Source organism: Phoxinus phoxinus (genome assembly GCF_949152265.1).
Source record: "Phoxinus phoxinus genome assembly, chromosome: 14".
In the NCBI taxonomy this organism is placed as follows: domain Eukaryota; kingdom Metazoa; phylum Chordata; class Actinopteri; order Cypriniformes; family Leuciscidae; genus Phoxinus; species Phoxinus phoxinus.
Window position 1 is genome coordinate 4106282 of NC_136889.1, and position 18416 is coordinate 4124697.

General features: G+C 38.3%; 1 protein-coding gene across 6 annotated transcripts in view; it reads left to right on the forward strand.

Moving 5' to 3' along the window:
- The window catches only part of ate1 (arginyltransferase 1), a 102453-nt gene extending 90735 nt beyond the window's left edge, over positions 1 to 11718 (forward strand). For all 6 annotated transcript variants that reach the window (XM_079635618.1, XM_079635620.1, XM_079635619.1 and 3 more), the window contains one exon: positions 10230 to 11718. In XM_079635618.1, the coding sequence (XP_079491744.1) occupies positions 10230 to 10408 (179 nt within the window). In that variant the 3' untranslated portion in view covers positions 10409 to 11718. The remainder of the gene's footprint in view (positions 1 to 10229) is intronic.
- The last annotated feature ends 6698 nt before the right edge of the window (positions 11719 to 18416 follow it).

Genomic DNA, 18416 nt, shown 5'->3' on the forward strand with positions numbered 1-18416 from the left:
CTTTTTAACTAACCATAACTTGCTCAATTTTCTACCGATTTTCAAACGGGTTGGTTTGTTATAAACGTCAGAGATGTACTTATGACACTGCATACTTATGAATAATTATAATATTCTATATTTCAACATGTTCAAGCATCCAGAATTATAGCCAAGTTAATAACGTTTGTAAGAAACCAAACCGTTTGTAAATCCGTCAAGATTTCAGCGAGATAAGAGTATTTGTGTTCGTGCCGATCACTCACCGTACATCAGGAACCACAGAGCCCGCCAGAAAGCTTCCCTGTGACAAGATGGCCGCCGGGTGATGACGTTAGAGACTCCGCCGTAAGACATCTAGCCTTTATTATGTATATCTATGGTTTTGTCACTGCATGAAGTCACTTGTTGCCACCTACTGGTGTAACAATGTTATTGATATAATCTTCATTTGAGGTGTCAAGTTAATTTCAAAAGGTGATTACCGAAGTCTATTTTGACCATTTGCCTGGTTAGGACACATGTTAGGATGACCGTTTTCTAAAGCAAAAACGCAAAAGTTATATTGTCAAGTCTATAAATTATATACAGTAGTTGAGGAAAATTATTTTGAGTGAGAGAATGATGCCGATAAGAATGACCTCATTGCAGTCCTTATAGCTTCCCACACATTTCGTACTGGTTTAGATTGCAGAGCTTGGGAGGCCCTTGGTCTGGTGTGACCTACCTCCGTGCTGACTGGCAACCAGACACGGGCCTTCATTTCCCAGTGTTTTTAAATCGTTCTTGTGGTGCCTCCAGTCCTACATGACCTGTTGTTCTTGGCCCGACAGACCAACTATTTCAGGCCCGTTTCTCAGCAGAGCTCAAGGCCAGCGGTCTGACGGTTGGTTACAAGGTCGATGTTTAGATTCTAGCGAAGCCACGGAAACTAATGTAGAAATGTCTGCGTTATAAACTACACACCCTCTTTTAAAAACTGAGAGAAATATGATGCTTTTTATTAATAGTTTATTTGCAACTGAAATTGTCCTGAGCTAAGGTTCACCATCTTAAAGAGATCATTCATCCATCATGTACACACCCTCATGTTGTTCCAAACCTATATTGACATTCTTCTGTAGAACATAAAAGAAGATATTTTAGTAAATGTCTTTTTTTTGGACATACAGTGGAAGTCATTGCTTTCCTAACATCTTCACAATATCTTTTTATGTTCCACAAAAGAAAGTCATCTTTCACAGTCAAGTAACATTTACTTTCTTTTGTGGGAACAGATTTAGATTAAGTAATTAAATATTTTATTTTGATTTAAATGTCACTTGTGCATGAGCATTTTCAAACTTTGACACATCAAGATGTGACACGCCAAGTTTGATGTCATTAGCTATGTTTCCATCCACACGTTTTTATCCGAATTATGTGATATCGAATGAAAAATGCTATTCTATTCTATTGAATTTCATGAATATCGACTCAAATGAAATGCGTTCGGTCTCATCGGATTTTATCTTGATCGATATACGGCTTATGCAATAAACGCTGATGGAAACATTATTTGCCGAATAAATATTGAATTGCATTTTGTCTAGCAAAACTTTGTTCGCAAATGTTGGCTTGAATGTTGTGTGATTCAGTGCAAAAATGAATGGAAACACCTTAATATGTCTCAAATCAATTCGATATACAAATTGAATTGCAAAACAGCATATGACGTCATTACGCACAGGTATTTATTCGCTTTAAAGCCGTTAGATGGAAACACACTTTCACCAGCTTTATTTGCATGAGGTTTTTTTACCGAACTTCAGATAATTCGATTGACAAGTTGATGGAAACTTAGCTATTGGCACTAAACATTGTCTCATAAGAATTACAATGATTTAAAAAAAAAATTCAAACGGATTTGTTTTCAATTCTTTCCCCTTTTTTCCCTCAAAAGATTTTAAATCAATTTGCATTTTCCGGTCAACTGTTACTTGAATTTTTCATTGTCATCTACAAAATGAAAAAACACATGGTTTGCGGTTCAGACTAGTTCTTCTCGTTGTAGTTATATGTGATTATAGTACTGGTGACCTATCTGACATAATGTATATTTGTACTGAACTAACAGACTTGATTGATTGATTAAATTAGGTGTGTGAGTTCAGAGTTGAAACAAAAACATTCTGCCAGACACTACAGAGTCATGGCAATGAATGATCAATCCAGAGGAGGAAGCTCGTTTTAATGAGGTGCTTGTGGAGCACGTTTACTCTCACACTGTTGAACTCTTCAATCTGACTGTGAGGCTGTTGTGTTTTTCTGGCAACATCCAGTGACCGAGTACCAAACTGACCTCATGAGCTTCTCCTGACCAACAGGATTCAAGTCATTTTAGAATAATTATATTTACGAGATGAGCGCCACAAAACTGTTGTGAAAGTGTTTGGCTTTTTGGCTTGTTTACTTTACATTGCTACATTCAACAGATTTGTTTTTCAAATTCGATCTTTAGGACTGATAGTCTAGGCTAAATCCACGGCGCCATGGCAAAATAAACTAAATCATGTGATCTGTGAGTTTGAGGGCTGAATTAAATGTTATGAGGAAAAAAAATGTTTTTTTTATTGTTTTGTATTCGCTGCCAACACACAAAGCTGTCAGTGTGAATCAGTCTAACGAATGATTTGCTGAATCTGTCAGAGCGGTTACTGAATTAATGTTACTCATTAAATGAGTGGATATTAATATAATGTGTAGTTAAAGATACGGTACATATATGCACATAAAAATGTAAGTAAACATACAGGTGAGACTCGAAAAATTTGAATATCGTGCAAAAGTTCATTTCAATAATTCAACTTAAAAGGTGAAACTAATATATTATATAGACTCATTACATGCAAAGTGAGATATTTCAATCCTTTATTTGTTATAATTTTGATGATTATGACTTACAACTTATGAGAACCTTTTAACAATATTCTAATTTTGAATTTGGGGTTTTCATAAGCTGTAAGTCATAATCATCAAAATTATAACAAATAAAGGCTTGAAATATCTCACTTTGAGTCTATATAATATATTAGTTTCAACTTTTAAGTTGAATTACTGAAATTAACTTTTGCACGATATTAAAATGTTTCGAGTTTCACCTGTAAATAGTGTAAGTATGTTCCAAAAACATAGTTGTGTAGTTAAACTTCTGCAGTTGCTCCAGACCTCCTCCTCTGTCTCTTCAAGGAGTGTGCCGGGGTGTCAGCCCGACTCTCATTCCAGAGAAAGTCCGATCTATCACCTTTGACCTCTGACCCCGGGATAGATCTGGCCCTAAAGCAGCGTGTCAGTGAACCTCCGGTGCGGCTGATTGAGAAAGTCTGATGCCGCTTGACAGGAGTGTTAATCGAGTCAAAGGATGGATGAATGGAGTAAGAACGGGTCGGGGGAAGGAGTGTTTATATACAGAGCGGATGTTTGGATTGTCCGACTGAAAAGAGCCCAACTGTCGTGACGGCTCTGTACAGTGTTATTGTTGTGCTTAATTGAACAGCTAAAAGCTTTCATTCTGAACTGTTTATTGCTGTTTTATATCTCGACACCGTTTTCATTTTCTTTTACTTTCCTTTAAATTAGTCTTTTGTCTTTGCTAAATTTAAAAAAAAATTACACCAGTATACAGAACCACATTGTTTACATGTAAATAAATTTTTAAAAAGTGTATTGGTTATTGGTTATAGGGATGTTCGCCGTGACGTCACGACGCGCTCTGGTTGGCCGAAGAAAAGTAATGACCGCTTAAAGCGCAGCGCAAACACAGAAGAAAATGGTTGTATCGTGCTTTGTGATCGGCTGTGTTAACAGGTTCGATAAGAGTAATAACCCCAAGAGCTTCTATCGTGTACCTAAACAGCCTGAATCAAGAAAGAAAGCTTTGAATTTCTGCAATTAGGCGTCTATACCCAGCGGAAAACAATGGGAGCCAGCGGACCACGATCACGTCTGCTACCTACATTTTGCGTTAAAAATTAAAACTAATTTTGTAAATAAATGTTACTAGTAGGTTCTATCGCATTGATGGGTTAATTAATGAATGAATAACTGTACAAAATACCGCGGAAGACGTGTCAAAGTGTTTGTTTACATAACTTTTTGTGCATGCTGTGACTGAGCAATGGAAGTATAATAACACTGACATACCCTTATAAATTGATGGCAAATTATTGTATTTTCATTCATACATTTTACGTATATGTTAACCAATGTTATATATCAGAGGTAAGATAATTTTGAATATAGCCCATGGATAAATTACACCTGTATTTTTACTCTAGTTGTAACATATTTACCAGTTATCCTTAGTTACAACAAGTAATATTCGTAATTATTACTTAATTTATAGGCATCTAAAGATTTGTACGCCTTCATCGACTCTCTGGTAAACATAGATGGCGTGTCGATGAGATACAGATAGATGTCGCCGAATGTCAAATCTGGCCATGTGTCCGGGCTTTTGCTCCAATTCTCACTCAGGTGATATTGATCAGGCAGAGAACATGAACCCTGGTTATATAAAAGCTTAACCTTATATCTCTTTTTTGGTTCTTCGGACAAATAATTAGCATATGCTGACAAAACACAGGTAGACTGCTGCGAGTCTACGACATGTTTTGGTTCTTTCTGCCAACCAGTTCGCGACCACGCCCATATCGTGACGTCACATTTGACTCCGGCGAACATCCCTATTCATTAAAGGGGGGGTACAATGGTGTTTCATGTATTCAGAGTTGTTTACAGTGTTAAAGAGATGGATTCTCATGCTAATAATGGCCAAAGTTTGAAAAGTTATTTTGAACGAATAACAGAGAATTTCTGTGCTAAAAATCATACTTCCGGGTTGCAACACGTTTCGGCTGTTTTTTTTCTATGGTAGATCTAATGACGTAGACCAGAGTGGAACTGCTTATATGAGCATTGCTCTCGGAAAAGCGCGTTCACGCACACGTCGACCAGATGAGAGAAAGACCGCGCTCATCGACGCGCTACTACCGGAAATCATCATCATCAGCGCTAAATAGGAATGGTTGATGTCAAGAATGTCTCCAAAAAAGTGTGTTTTGGGATGTGAGGGAGGGAAGTTTACCTTGTTCAGCTTCCCAAAGAACCCAGTGTTACTGGAACAGTGGATGCAGTTTGTATTTCCGGGACAGCAAAGGAGTGTGGCAAGTGCGGTTTTGTGTTCTGGTCATTTCAGTGACGAATGTTTTATTAACAAGGCCCAGGCCGTCGCTGGATTTGCAAACTGGTTGCAATTAAAACCTGGCGCGGTCCCAGTGATAAAACACCCCATTCATGTAAGTACAACGGTATCACGCGCTCCCGCTTGACTCTATAGCTCCGCCCACGCCCAGAATCAAGGACCTCGGCTTTTTCCGGATAGAATCGGAAAGCTGTATTTTTATTTTATAAATATGATGAAACTAAAGACTTTTTGGAGATATGAAGGACACACTATTACTCTATAGGTACTCAAGATTAACATGAGATTGACTGAAACTAAGTATTTTACCCCCCCTTTAAAATCATCGCACATAGTCATTTGTTCATGAATCGGACTACTCTTCTTGTGCTATGTTTGTTTTTGTATGCAGCCAGTGAAGACAACAATATAGAAATGTGTGTTCTCTGTATTATATTCCAATACCTAATCTCATGAAATTGTGTTAAATCCAGATTCTCTTGCTGTAGATTCATAGCTAGTGAGAGCTATGCAGATAAACCTCACTCCCCCGATCTCAAGAGGCGCACTAGCGACTGGGATCTTTAGCGTTACACTAGGTCTCATTTAGTATAGATGACCTCACCCACTGGGTACCTCTGCATTTTTTTCCTTTGTAAAGTATGTCCACTTGAGTTGCATAATACCATGCTGACTGAGCACACATTCTACCGCATTTTAGACATATTCACTTGGGTTGTCTCTTTAAAATACTAATGTATTACGCAACCCGTTTCCCCCGGAGGACCACAGCCCTTAGCTCTGTATTCAAGGTTTCACATTTGTGCTGATTTAGAATTTTGACTTGCACTTGAATTTTAAACTTAAAAGCTTATTTTATTCAAAGAACTACAGTTTGCAAGCAAAAAAAAGTGCCACTGTATGAATAAATAAAGATATGCAGGAGAAAAGTTTAAAGTAAGCTTTCATTTTCCTCTAACAGGGTATTTGCAGTACCTTACTGGGACAGAAACCGAGTATTGAGCGCCTGAAGGGGTTTTCCAGGGAATGTTTTTTCTTCTTTTCGAGTGGAAATAATAAAGCTCTCAGTGTTTGGTTTGGGGGTGTAGGCAGGGACTTCATACGGTTATGAGAGAACGTCCAGAACTTGCTGTTCACGGGTCTCGTCTGCTCTTCATTTATCATAATTTATTGGATGTAGTATGATGGACTGCCAGCTACCTCTCTTTTTCCTCTCCCTTTTTTTTCTCTTGCTCACTCTTTTGCTGTCTGTCTTCCTTGCACTCGATTTGTCCTGCTTTATCTGTCTGCACACTGCTATCGTCTTACAGTCTGGATTAGCCAGCATCTTTCTCCATTACAGACCAGGATCAGGACAAATCAGATACAGAACATATAGATATTCATACATTTGTAAGGCCTCTTCAGCTACAGAGACCTCAACATGTATTTTGAAATTTAAAAAGGTCTGATTTTCATAGCATCAGACAACAAAATATTATATATTAATTTATGATTTCATTTATTTGAAAGAAAGATGCACAAAGATTTTCAATGAAACAATAGATGTACATAATACAAATATTCTGACTCTGTGATTGAGACATGTTTTGTTTGCAGATGACGTACAGTATATATATATATATATATATATATATATATATATATATATATATATATATATATATATATATATATATACACACATACATATACATATATGAGGTGAATCTCGAAAAATGTGAATATCGTGCATAAGTTCATTTATTTCAGTAATTCAACTTAAAAGGTGAAACTAATATATTATATAGACTCATTACATGCACAGTGAGATATTTGAAGCCTTTATTTGTTATAATTTTGATGATTATGGCTTACATAATATTCTAATTTTTTACTACTATTTCAGGCTGGTTTATGTTGGTTAGTGGTGCTCTGGTGCTGGACAAATGCTGGAAGAACACCAGCATCAATAACACAACATATGCAGGTCTTTTCATCAGCGTTCTCTAGTTTTTTATCAGCATGAGAGAACAGTGTGGGCTCTGTAGTTGTGCTCAAGTTTTATATTTCATTTCATTTCTTTCACTTCTCTTTTCTCATACCCCTCAATCTCCCACAAAACTCCAGCCAAGTTTGAACAGTGCCTGTGTGGCGGATGGGTTCTACTGGATATGTTACAGGGGAACGGTGTAAATTAAACCCCCTATGTGTGTGAAATGATGAGGACTAATTTACATTACCCAGCATCCCCCATGAAATCTCTGTCAGCTGGCTTCCAGATGAGGCGCTTCACAGAGCGAGAGCCATGAGCTGGTGTCAGATCTGTTAATAACAATCATAACTTTCACTAAGAAGAATCGCTAGAGCAATATATTGTTACTCATCTGTCACTGTTGGCCTGGAGTTTTGCATATCCCTGTGTTTATTTTCTCTTCTCTTTCTCCAGCTCTGTTTAAGGCTAGTGGCCTATAGTTTGTATATTTCTGTCACTTTTTGTTATGGCAAAGCGCATTTGCAATATTCTGTTATTTTCTCAGCACTTTCTGCCTTTTATATAAATTAATGGCACTACCAGATGTATACACATAGATGCCTCATTAGCGGCTGTCTATATGCAAGCTGTCCGCCGTATTGGAATGGTCAAAGCTACCATCGTTTAGAAACCTGTAATATTGAGTTAATACATTCAAAAACAAACCAACACATTTTCACCTGTGACATTATCCCATTTCTTTGGGAATTTAAATATTGCACAATGTTGTAGTATCCTTGGAAAACTCATTGTTTTTTTTACTCTGAGTGATGACAGCATCTGAAATGTTGATCACTCCAAGATGGCGGACTCCTAGACATGTCTGAAGCGGTCGAATGTGGCATCTACGTACACGTATCAAAGTCATTTCAGTCAGCGGCCGCCGGCCATCTCTTTCACTCCTCTCGGGCAGCTCTTTCAGTCACGCAAGTACAGCTCCTATCAAATTCTCCAAAGCTGCTCACCAAACTTATTATTAAATTTCATATTTGAATTCACCAATGAAGTCTGAAGTCTGATTTTGTTTCTTATGCTCACATGGCATTAAAAAAGCTTATTTTTCGGGCTAGTCCAGCTAATGTTCACCAGCAGAGCTTCTAACATCAGCCGCAGTGACGCGATGACTTCATCAATCGCCGATTGGCTCTTTTATTTAGAAGGCGGGGCTTATGCCACCATATTGCACGTTGCACTTTCTCTCATTCATAATTAATATGAGTATTGTATATATATATGTATATCTAAATTCTTTGTATCTATGATTGCAACGTTCAAAACTTTGCTTTTTCAGTTAAAAATGACGTTGAGTTGACGTTGTAATTCTTCAAGTGGGTTAGTCAGCCTGGCCTAGAAAGTTTATTCTCCCCTTTTTAACCTCCCGCTGCCTTGGAGGGCCATTTTCAGGCTTCTACAAATGACTGCATTCTTTTTTTGCAGCAATTCTTGTTTTAACAGCTCATGGGGGAAGGTGTTGGCTCCTTGACTGAATACGCAATGTGTGTCTGAATTTTGGCTTGCCGGAGTGGAGTGAAGTCCTATAAACAAATGAGAACCGACCAAGCTGTTCCTTCACTGAAGGAGTCATTGTTACACGTCTCTGGCTGCTCTCCTGTGCTCAGAGCCGCTGGTTCTGGATCGATTCTGCTTCTCTGTTTGTGACGATTGAGGTCAAGCTGTAGTAACCCTGGCTGACCCGGTGTTGTTGCCTAAGGGTGGAGAGATCCTTTTTCATCATCATACCTGGGTAATTGTTAGTTGGAATCTGCACCTGACCCTCATGTGAACCTTTGAGGTCGAGTTAAGACCTTGTGCACTGACGTTTATCCCTCCACCCAGTGACTTAACTACACGTTGCTTCAGTCGACACGTAGCTTTGTGTCTTGGTGCAGTAGCACCTCATTGCAGTACACGATATCCAGGGGGTGGAGTTGGATCCAGATCCAGGGGGCGGAGTTGGGTCCAAATCCAGGGGGCGGAGTTGGATCTCTGCATTTCGATTGGTCGACAGATTCCCAACACGTCATACCTTTAAAACACCTTAAAACTCGTGTGGTTGCTCTATCGTTTCCGCATTGACTCGTAACTAGAGTTAGTTATTCTTTTGACGGAAAAACAAACTTGCTAAAAACAGATTTCATTTAATGTTTCAAATAGTTACAAACTCTGTAATTTGTACATTGTGTGAATGTGCACCTTTAATTACGTATAGTGGTGGGCAATAGCCAAGTATTTTATTAGAATTTTTTAATTTAGAGAAAAGTTTGATTTTACTCCAAAACATAAACAAAAATAATAATAATAAAAAAGATTACGTTTCACCTTCCCTGAAAAGCCTTTGGTTCCTTGTTACATGCAAGAATAAATATCTCTTAAAAAGAAGCGTATTCTTTGATTGGCTGATCCTTTACCCCTCTCAGTAGTCCACATGCACTTTGACTTCAAATACTTACAAGTATATTAATAAGTATGCACTTCTACTTTTATTTGAGTAATATTAAATCAAGTTCAAAATCAAGTAGAAATTATGTGACTGACTAAATTATAGCGGCACTAATTTTATACTCATAAGTTACTTCACAAGCGCATCTGACTTGCATAAATACATGCAAAATGCATTACCAGCACAATGAAATAGGAAAGAAAGAAAGGATCCAACTCCGCCCCCTGGATATTGTGTTCTGCAGTGAGGACCATCTCTCTTGGTGAGATACCTAGCCAATATTTTTAGGCAAAAGTGAAAATATCAAAGCTGAGGTGTTGTGGTTGCTTACCGTACCCTTTTTTTCACCCTTTTTTATTAAATGAGCACCCAATTTGCGCAACATATTGCTTTGCTGTGGATGTGCGTGCTTTGGATCTGATTGTGCTTACCTGTGTGATGCTACATGGTTGTAAGTGTGTTTTGGGTATTGGTAGTTGTTAATCTGTAATGATCCTGCAGCACCTTAGTTTCTCAGCATTTGGCTAACTTTTCTCCTTTCTCCTCTTCTGTAGGCGATGCTCTTGCGCTGAAGGATCTGGGCCGGGCGTTAGTGCTCCACAGGAGGACAGTGATGCCCTATGCGGCCTACGCCCGTAAGCGGAAGGGTTCGAACGACGAGAAAGAAGTGGAGCAATACGCTAGTCTGGTGGGCCAGTCGTGTGCAGAGAGAATTCTGCTCTACAGAGCTTAGATCCTCTTTATACCTTACAAGCATCTGTCTGTCTCTCTGTCTGTCCTTCGAAACATGTAAGTGTTCGTACGCTTGTCGGTTTATTGTCTCCCTGATTGTATATTTGTCTGCTTTTGTCATTTTCCTCCTCCAGAAGTAATTTCTCCATCTGTGTGTACAGTTTGCTTCCTTTTTTTGTACTGCAGTGGATTGCTTCACTCGCCCTGTCTTTCGTAATCTCTTTGAACTCTACTTTTATATTATCTCGCCAGCAGCGCTTTGCAATAATCCCACTCGCAAACACACAACGACCAGGCACATATGTTGTCTCACGATGTATCCCAGAGTATTACTCATTTACAACTCACCAATCACATCTTACTTAGCTATATATAACAAGAAATGATGTGCCACCCTAATTCTGAATATATGTCATGTCTGGATGCTATTTCTAGACTGCGGTTGCCCTGAAACGTTTGGCCTTTTGTGACATCATCACTGCTTTCCCAAAGTGTGTAATGTTCCAGATATTTATATTCTTCTAAAGCAACTAATACCATTCAAAGAAAGGTGCTATGACACAATGTAAGTTGTACAGCAGACGGCTTTGCTGGATAGTTGAATCGATTCATTTTCCTGTGGAACAGATTTTTCTTTTTCTCACTTTGTCTTTCAGTTGAAGTAATAACTCGAGTGCTTTTATTTTAATATTATTGTTTTGTTTCAAGTAAAATAAAAAAATTATACAATAACAACTGGTTTGGTCTCGATTTGTTGAAATTTGTGGGACTCAAAATACCATTTTTTGTTTGTATTGAAGCACTAAAGCGTCTCTGCAGCTGTATGTGACCTTCTCTGGGCCGAACTCCAGTCCTCGTTCCTCAGATCTAAAGACTAGCGTGTGAACGCTGATGCAGAGCTGACTCACGCGCGTCTGGCCGGGGTCGGTGTGTTTTGCCGGCAGAACTGGCTCTGTTGAGAAGGGTGGCTGGCCTTGGTGTCGAGCCAAGAGCGAGAGCCAGCTGTAGATCGAGGAAACATTAAAGTCACCTGACATCTGATGCCGTTCATTCTGTCTTTGGATCGCCACATGAATAACTCTTAGTCGATAGTCAAAAGTTGAGATTATCTCAGCATTTTCTGTCCAAGAACGGCCCACTTTCACAGGAATAGATTGTATGACTGACATGTAAAGTGACCAATCATTTTTACATGCGGTTTTTAAAGCCGGGTCTATCAGTTTACACTGCCATAATAGGTTGGTGTGGGGAAAAATAACTGAATGCCCCGTGGTGTCTTTACATGACAGTGTTGTGAATTTCTGTTAATCCCCCCCCCCCCCCCCCCCCAAAAAAAAAAAGTATTGGTAATTTTTACAGATTTGTATGTTCTCTTGCTCGCCAAGGCTCCATTTATTTAATCAAAAAAGTAAACAGTAAAAAAAAAAAAAATTGTCAAAGCTGAATTTTCAGCATCATTACTCCAGTCTTCTGTGTCACATGATCCTTAAGAAACATGTCTGATTATTATCAATGTTGAAAACAGTTTTAATAAACATTTATTTCAGTAGTCTTTGATGAATGGAAAGTTCAAAAGAACAGGATTTATTTGAAATGGAAATCTTTTGTAACATTTTAAATGACTTTACTGCTACTTTTGATCAATTTAATGTGTCCCTGCTGAATAAAAGTATTAAATCTTACCTCATACTTTTGAATAGTAGTTTAGTTCTACTGGTCAATATTTAGTTTATTTTCTCCAACAAAGTGTCATTAAAAGATTTGAATTGAATAATTTATTGTCATTGTACAGGAGGATACACTGAAATTAGATGGCATTCCTCTCGGTGCTTTAACAAATAAATAAAATAGAATATAAAAAAATAAGAATGTAATATTAATATTTGTTGCCATTAACCTGGTGAACGTTGTCGAGTCGAGTGATTAGTTTTCTTCAGAAGTGTTTGTCGTAAACATGACTTTGTTTCCAGGTAGACTATCCTGTACACTCTTAAATCTGGAAGTCACATAAAGTCAATCACATTAAAGCTCGCCAGAGGAAGCCGTTTTCCCAGCATGCTTTGGGACCGTGCTGTCTGTGGGTGTGTGTCGTCTACATGCCTTTTGTAACTGTGTTTTCTCTTTCTCTTCTAGTCTCTCGGTTCTCTGTTGGCGCTGCCACACAGTGTTAGTGTCTCTGTGCGGTGTGTGTGAACCCTGGAGCCAGGACTGTAAAAACACCAGGCATCACTTCACCAGTATAGAAGATTTGGCTATGATATGTTTTAGTGGGCTGTGAGCCACAATTATTTAGTTAGTCCTAAATCATGGAGTCTCCCATCAGCCTCTCACGGTCACATTATCTCATTAACTGGTTACCATTTCATTTCAATTATACCAGCTAAAATGTACTTGCTCCTTTAGAAGCCTTTGTTCCTGCAGGATTGTGGGATATTGAAGATGGTGAAGGATATATCTACGCTGCCGTCTGAACTGAACCACATGAAGTCATACGAGTAGAAAGGATCTTATGCAGACGCTGGATTCAGACGTGGCTTCATTCCTCTGTAAACTGCTTGCAAAGGTATAATTTTTCAGGTTTCGGGACACATCCGAGATCGTAATCCACTCTGATGCTGCATAATAGCTTATTTCAGTAGAAGTAAACTCTGATATTGTTTAAAGCATGTTCAAACTTTGGTAAATCCCATCTACTGAGCTCATAGTGCACAGTTTCATTTGAAGAAATGCTCTTGAATTTGGTAGCATCGAGTGGCGACCACAGGACAGAAACACTGGTTGCTTTGTGGCGCTGGTGAAGATTTTTCTCTGCTCTTAGACGCTCTTCAAGTTTCATGGAATTAACCGCTGGGTTTCCGCGCGGATAGGCCACATGAACCAAAGGGAAGCGGAGAAAAGGAAAACGGTAAACATGGAATGAGATGAGAGGATGTAATGTAACCTCTGCTCATGATTCTGCCACTGGGTTCAATGAGTCCGATTATTTAGACGACTTTCTGTTATTTGAACGGTCTTGATTAAAGTTTTATACTGTATCAGTTTAAACATAAAAACTATATTATGATGCTAATACCATGATATTCTTTGCATTTCTATAAACATACTTGGGGATATAAATGTGGCACTCGAACAGCACTGAACCACTGTTTAAAAGTTTTGGGTCTTATTTTTGAGTGTTATTTTATTATATTTTTTTAAATTAATTAATTTTATGTACCGAAAGTGCATTAAATTGATAAAAGTGTCAGTAAATACATTTATAATGTTACAAACGATTTCTATTTCAAAGAAATGCAGTTCTTTTAATGAAAGAATCCTGGATTTTTTTTTAAATCAATTCACACAAAAATATGAAGCAGCAAAACTGTTAATCATAAATGTTTCTTGAGCAGCAAATCATCATATTACACTGATTTCTGAAGGATCGTGTGACACTGACGACTGGAGTAATGATGCTGAAAATTCAGCTTTGCAACACAGGAATAAATTACATTTTACAATATATTCACATAGGAAACAGATATTTTGAATTGTAATAATATTTCACAATTTTTTCAGTATTTTTGATCGAATAAATGCAGACTTGGTGAGTACCATAGTATTACCTTCTGTCACTGTGGTACCATTTCTTTTTTTTCTTTCTTCCCATCTAATCAAATCTCAGATCTGGGTTGAATCATGGATGTGAAATCTTCCAGCCGTTGGTGCATGAGAATAAACGCGGCGCACAGACGCACATTATCTCTCCTCTGGCCTCCTTTATCTGTCCGTTCAGAGAGGCTTGTTTTCCTCTCGACGCGGGGGCTTCATCTAAACACTCACAATGCCCACCAGTGTGTGTGTGTGTGTGATACGTACGTGCTCTTATACATGTTTGTGCTGGCACTGACACACTCGTATGAGGGCCGTATCCTGGCAGGAGGGGTCAACTTTCTAATTTTGTGGTTTTATTTTAGATTTTTGTGCCTTTGACTTGCATCTTGTTTAGTTTGGCAGCCGGATGAGATATTCTTTATATCGCTCGATCTACAGTGACGATCGCATGGAAGCTTTACGTGAATCATGCTCAAGTTTGATTCGTTGAAACCATCACATGTCGTAGTTTCCTAAACTCTCCTTCTCTTTGTGTTTTTCATGGCACCCGGACGGGCCCTGAGCGGAAGCGCAGTGGCCAGAGGAAGATCTGGAGTGTATTGTGAACAGGGGCCCTGGATTAAGTGTACCAGGGCCTAAATGCAGGGCTTTTCTCTGAGGGATTAGGCCTGGGGTCTGTGGGACGCCCGCCTTCCCTTTGGCTCTGTCAGGAAAATTCATCTGCTTTCAACCGTGATGCTTTTGCTCGTCCGCTGGCGGCCGTTTTATATAATAGTGCCCAACTGCCCATATTATGATCATTTACTAGTTTTATTTTTGGGGTCTGCTAATATAGAGTTTTTCAATCTTTTAGACGCCACAGACCCCCCCATCCTAAAATTTAAAAGGCCCCTGTCTTTTATAAACACCAGATTTATACACTGAATTTTTTTTTGTAAATCTAAAAATTAGTTTCTGTTAAGTTACATTATCTGCTTTTCTACTCACTATAGTAATGTGTTGTTAAATGTATGCCTATTTATGTATATTAATAAATATATAAACCATTTTTTATTTTAATCCTATTTTTTTCTAATTAATTAATAAATTCCTAATTTCATTTTCTTGACTTCTCCACGTACCCCGTCACTCCCTTATTTACCTTCTTACTTTTACCGCTGTTTTAGTTCCTGTCTTTTTAAAGCCCTCCTTTCCAAAAAGCCCAGTCTGCTCTGATTGGTCAGCTGGTCCAGTCTTTTGTGATTGGTCAACCGCTTAGATCATGTGTTAGAAATGTAACAGCTGTAAACAGTATTGTATCTATGTAACAATGGTGTCGGTATTGGAAGTCCATTGTTTTTTACACTCGCAGTAAATAAAAAAGTGTCTCCTCAACATGGCCAAATCTACAATTTAATTTAAACACATTATTTGTCCTCAAGGGGCAATTTACGAGGTAATGCAGAGTAACATAAACAATACACTGTACATATGGATCCCCACACGACACGTGATATCCAGGAGAAAATATTTATATTGTGGCCTCGAATTAACAAATCATTCCCACAACTTAATACGTCAGCAGATTTTACTCATTCATTCCCTTGTTTTAAAGGGAAAGTTCACCCAAAAATGAAAATTCTGTCATCAGTTTCTTGCCCTCAAGTTGTTCCAAACCTGTATGAATTTCTTTCTTCTGCTGAACACAAAGGAAGATATTTTGAAGAATATATTCCATAATATGTGGACAACTTGAGGGTGAGTAAAAGATGACAGAATTTACATTTTTGGGTGAACTGTCCCTTTAAGCAAATTGTTTGCATGATATAATAATTCAATCCCTTGTTTTGATTTAATCATAATTCATTATTACAACATACCCATGATTTACTAAATCAAGGAAACAAAGTATTATCGTCTGCATTGAGCATGGTTTAGTAAAAGAGGGAACAAATTATTATATCATGCGCACAATTTACTTAAAACGAGGGACGAATTCTTAATAAATGTATATTTGTGTCGGCATGCCATGTGCGGGACTCCGTACAAATCACTTACCCAACTGTTCTGACCACTTACCCAAAGTAGCAGACATTATGCACATTATAACATGGTGACGTAGATGCCGTAAGTCACGGAAATAGTGGCAGGGCGTTCGAGGACAAAGTTTCATAAACGTGCGATTTTTTTTTTTTCCTCTCTAAATGTCGTCAAAAAAACCATAGCGAAATGACGCCGTTTCCATTAACCGATGTTATGCTAAAACGCGACTAAAAAAATGTCCTCTCGCGATAAGTCATTCCAAAAATCATGGCAACGGACATTGGTAGGTTTATGTATATCCGAGCCACTGCACTGCCCATTATTATTAATGGAAGGAGACGTATGTGTGCTATCCAATCATTAATGGCAACGAAATACTGTGAGCGGCTCTCATGAGGACTTTCTGGGTGTTTCCATAGATATATAGATAATATACATAATAAAGGCTAGATGTCTCGTCCGCGCTGCTGGCCAATAGAGGTCGACGTCCACACCTGGCGGCCATCTTGTCACAGTCAGCTCGCTCACTCGTAACATTGTGTTTTAATGGTGCATGTACTTTTTAAATAACCATAACTTGCTCAATTTTCTACCGATTTTCAAACGGGTTGGTTTGTTATAAACGTTAGAGATGTAGTTATGACACTGCATACTTATGAATAATTAAGAAATATAATATTATATATTTCAACATGTAGCATCCAGAATTATAGCCACGTTAATAACGTTTGTAAGGAACCAACCGTTTGTAAATCCGTCAAGATTTCAGCGAGATAAGAGTATTTGTGTTCATGCAGATCACTCGCCGTACATCAGGAAACACAGAGTCCGCCAGAAAGCTTGCCTGTGACAAGATGGCCGCCGAGTGATGACGTTAGAGACGCCGCCGTAAGAAATCTAGCCTTTGTTATGTATATCTATGGGTGTTTCTCCCTCATTTCTGCCTCGAGGTCTTGATTTTGGCATTTCTTTGAGGTTTAGAATCCAGTATTCCTGTAATTCTTTTGTCTTTTATGAATTTAATAAAGAACTCTGTCTCGTCTTCTGTCCAAACACACCGCGTCATCTACGTCAGGTGACTGTAAATGCGCAAAATCTGTTTCCATTGCAGTTTTGCTGCATATTTATTTTTCGAATTGCCTGAAAAAATCTCCTCATGCGAGCGTAAAAAGTTTTTTGTGATAAATGGGAGTTTTTGCGAAATTTACGTGTTTCCATTGGGCGTACTTTCAATTTGCGCAATTTGAAGGATAATGGAAACGCGGCTACGATGTCTAGGTAGGCAGCTCACTACGTTTTAAAACCGACCTGTGGAAAATAAAGGTTCTCTCAGAACCTCAGGTGAAGTGAATGGGGTTTATATTCGAAGCACTGTAAATCTTGCACCTTTATGAATGCGGTTGTTGTTCTCCAGGCTTTGGCATTGGCATTGAAACCCTGCTGTGTCTCACGGAGAGTTGGCCTGGCCGCGCGCGACAGCAGAAAAATGCTTAAAGATTTACGATTATAAAATCTCAGATGTTTATGGTCCCGTTGTTTTTCTTCTGAATTTCTTCAGACTAGGTTGAGTCAATATATGTTTGTCTTAGCTTCGGTAGTGTCGTAACGGAGACTCGGTCCAGTGTGGTTCTCCTCAGGAGGTGTTCTCACCTGGCGTCTGTCATGGATAAATGCGTCCATGCAATTAAAGCAACAAGCGTGCTACTGTTCGCTCTCATAAAGCTGATTTTTTTCAGCTAAAGATGTGACTCCTTCACTCTCCTTGTCTGTTTCTCAGCTCTTCACACCTCATTTGATGCTGTAAATGCCTTTGGCTCGGCTCTTCGTCTAGTAAACCGTACTTCTGCTCATTAATAGTCTATAATCGCCCATTATTCCAAGAACTGCTATTGTTCTGTGGGTTCTTTTTCCAACTGAGTCTTTATTTTATTTATTTATTTTATTCCCAGTAGATGTTGTTATGAGACTCATATTGGTTAATTTGGTTCCAGTTGCATTTTTTTATTCTGAGAAACTAAAGTATAATGATTCATGGTAAGGTATTGTAATGAGGTTGATGTAAATGTGATCGACCGCCAGAAAAGCGTCCAGCTTTGGGCTCGGAAAATATTGATCCAATGTTGTGAAGAGTTTGAAGTAAATATTCTGTTTTCAATAATGGTTCAATAAAAAAAGAAGTCGTCATTTACTCACCCTCACTGTAAACCCGAAGAAGTTGGCAGAAAGTGTATGTAAGCAGAACTAGCAAATTTTTATTTTGTACTTAAACATTTTAATTGTTCTTAACTTGAAATGTATGAGCACACTAATTCATACCATTAACTTAAAAATTTCATGTAATCTCAATGTAAACACTTTTATTAGTATAAACTTAGTTAGCTTTAACAAGCTAA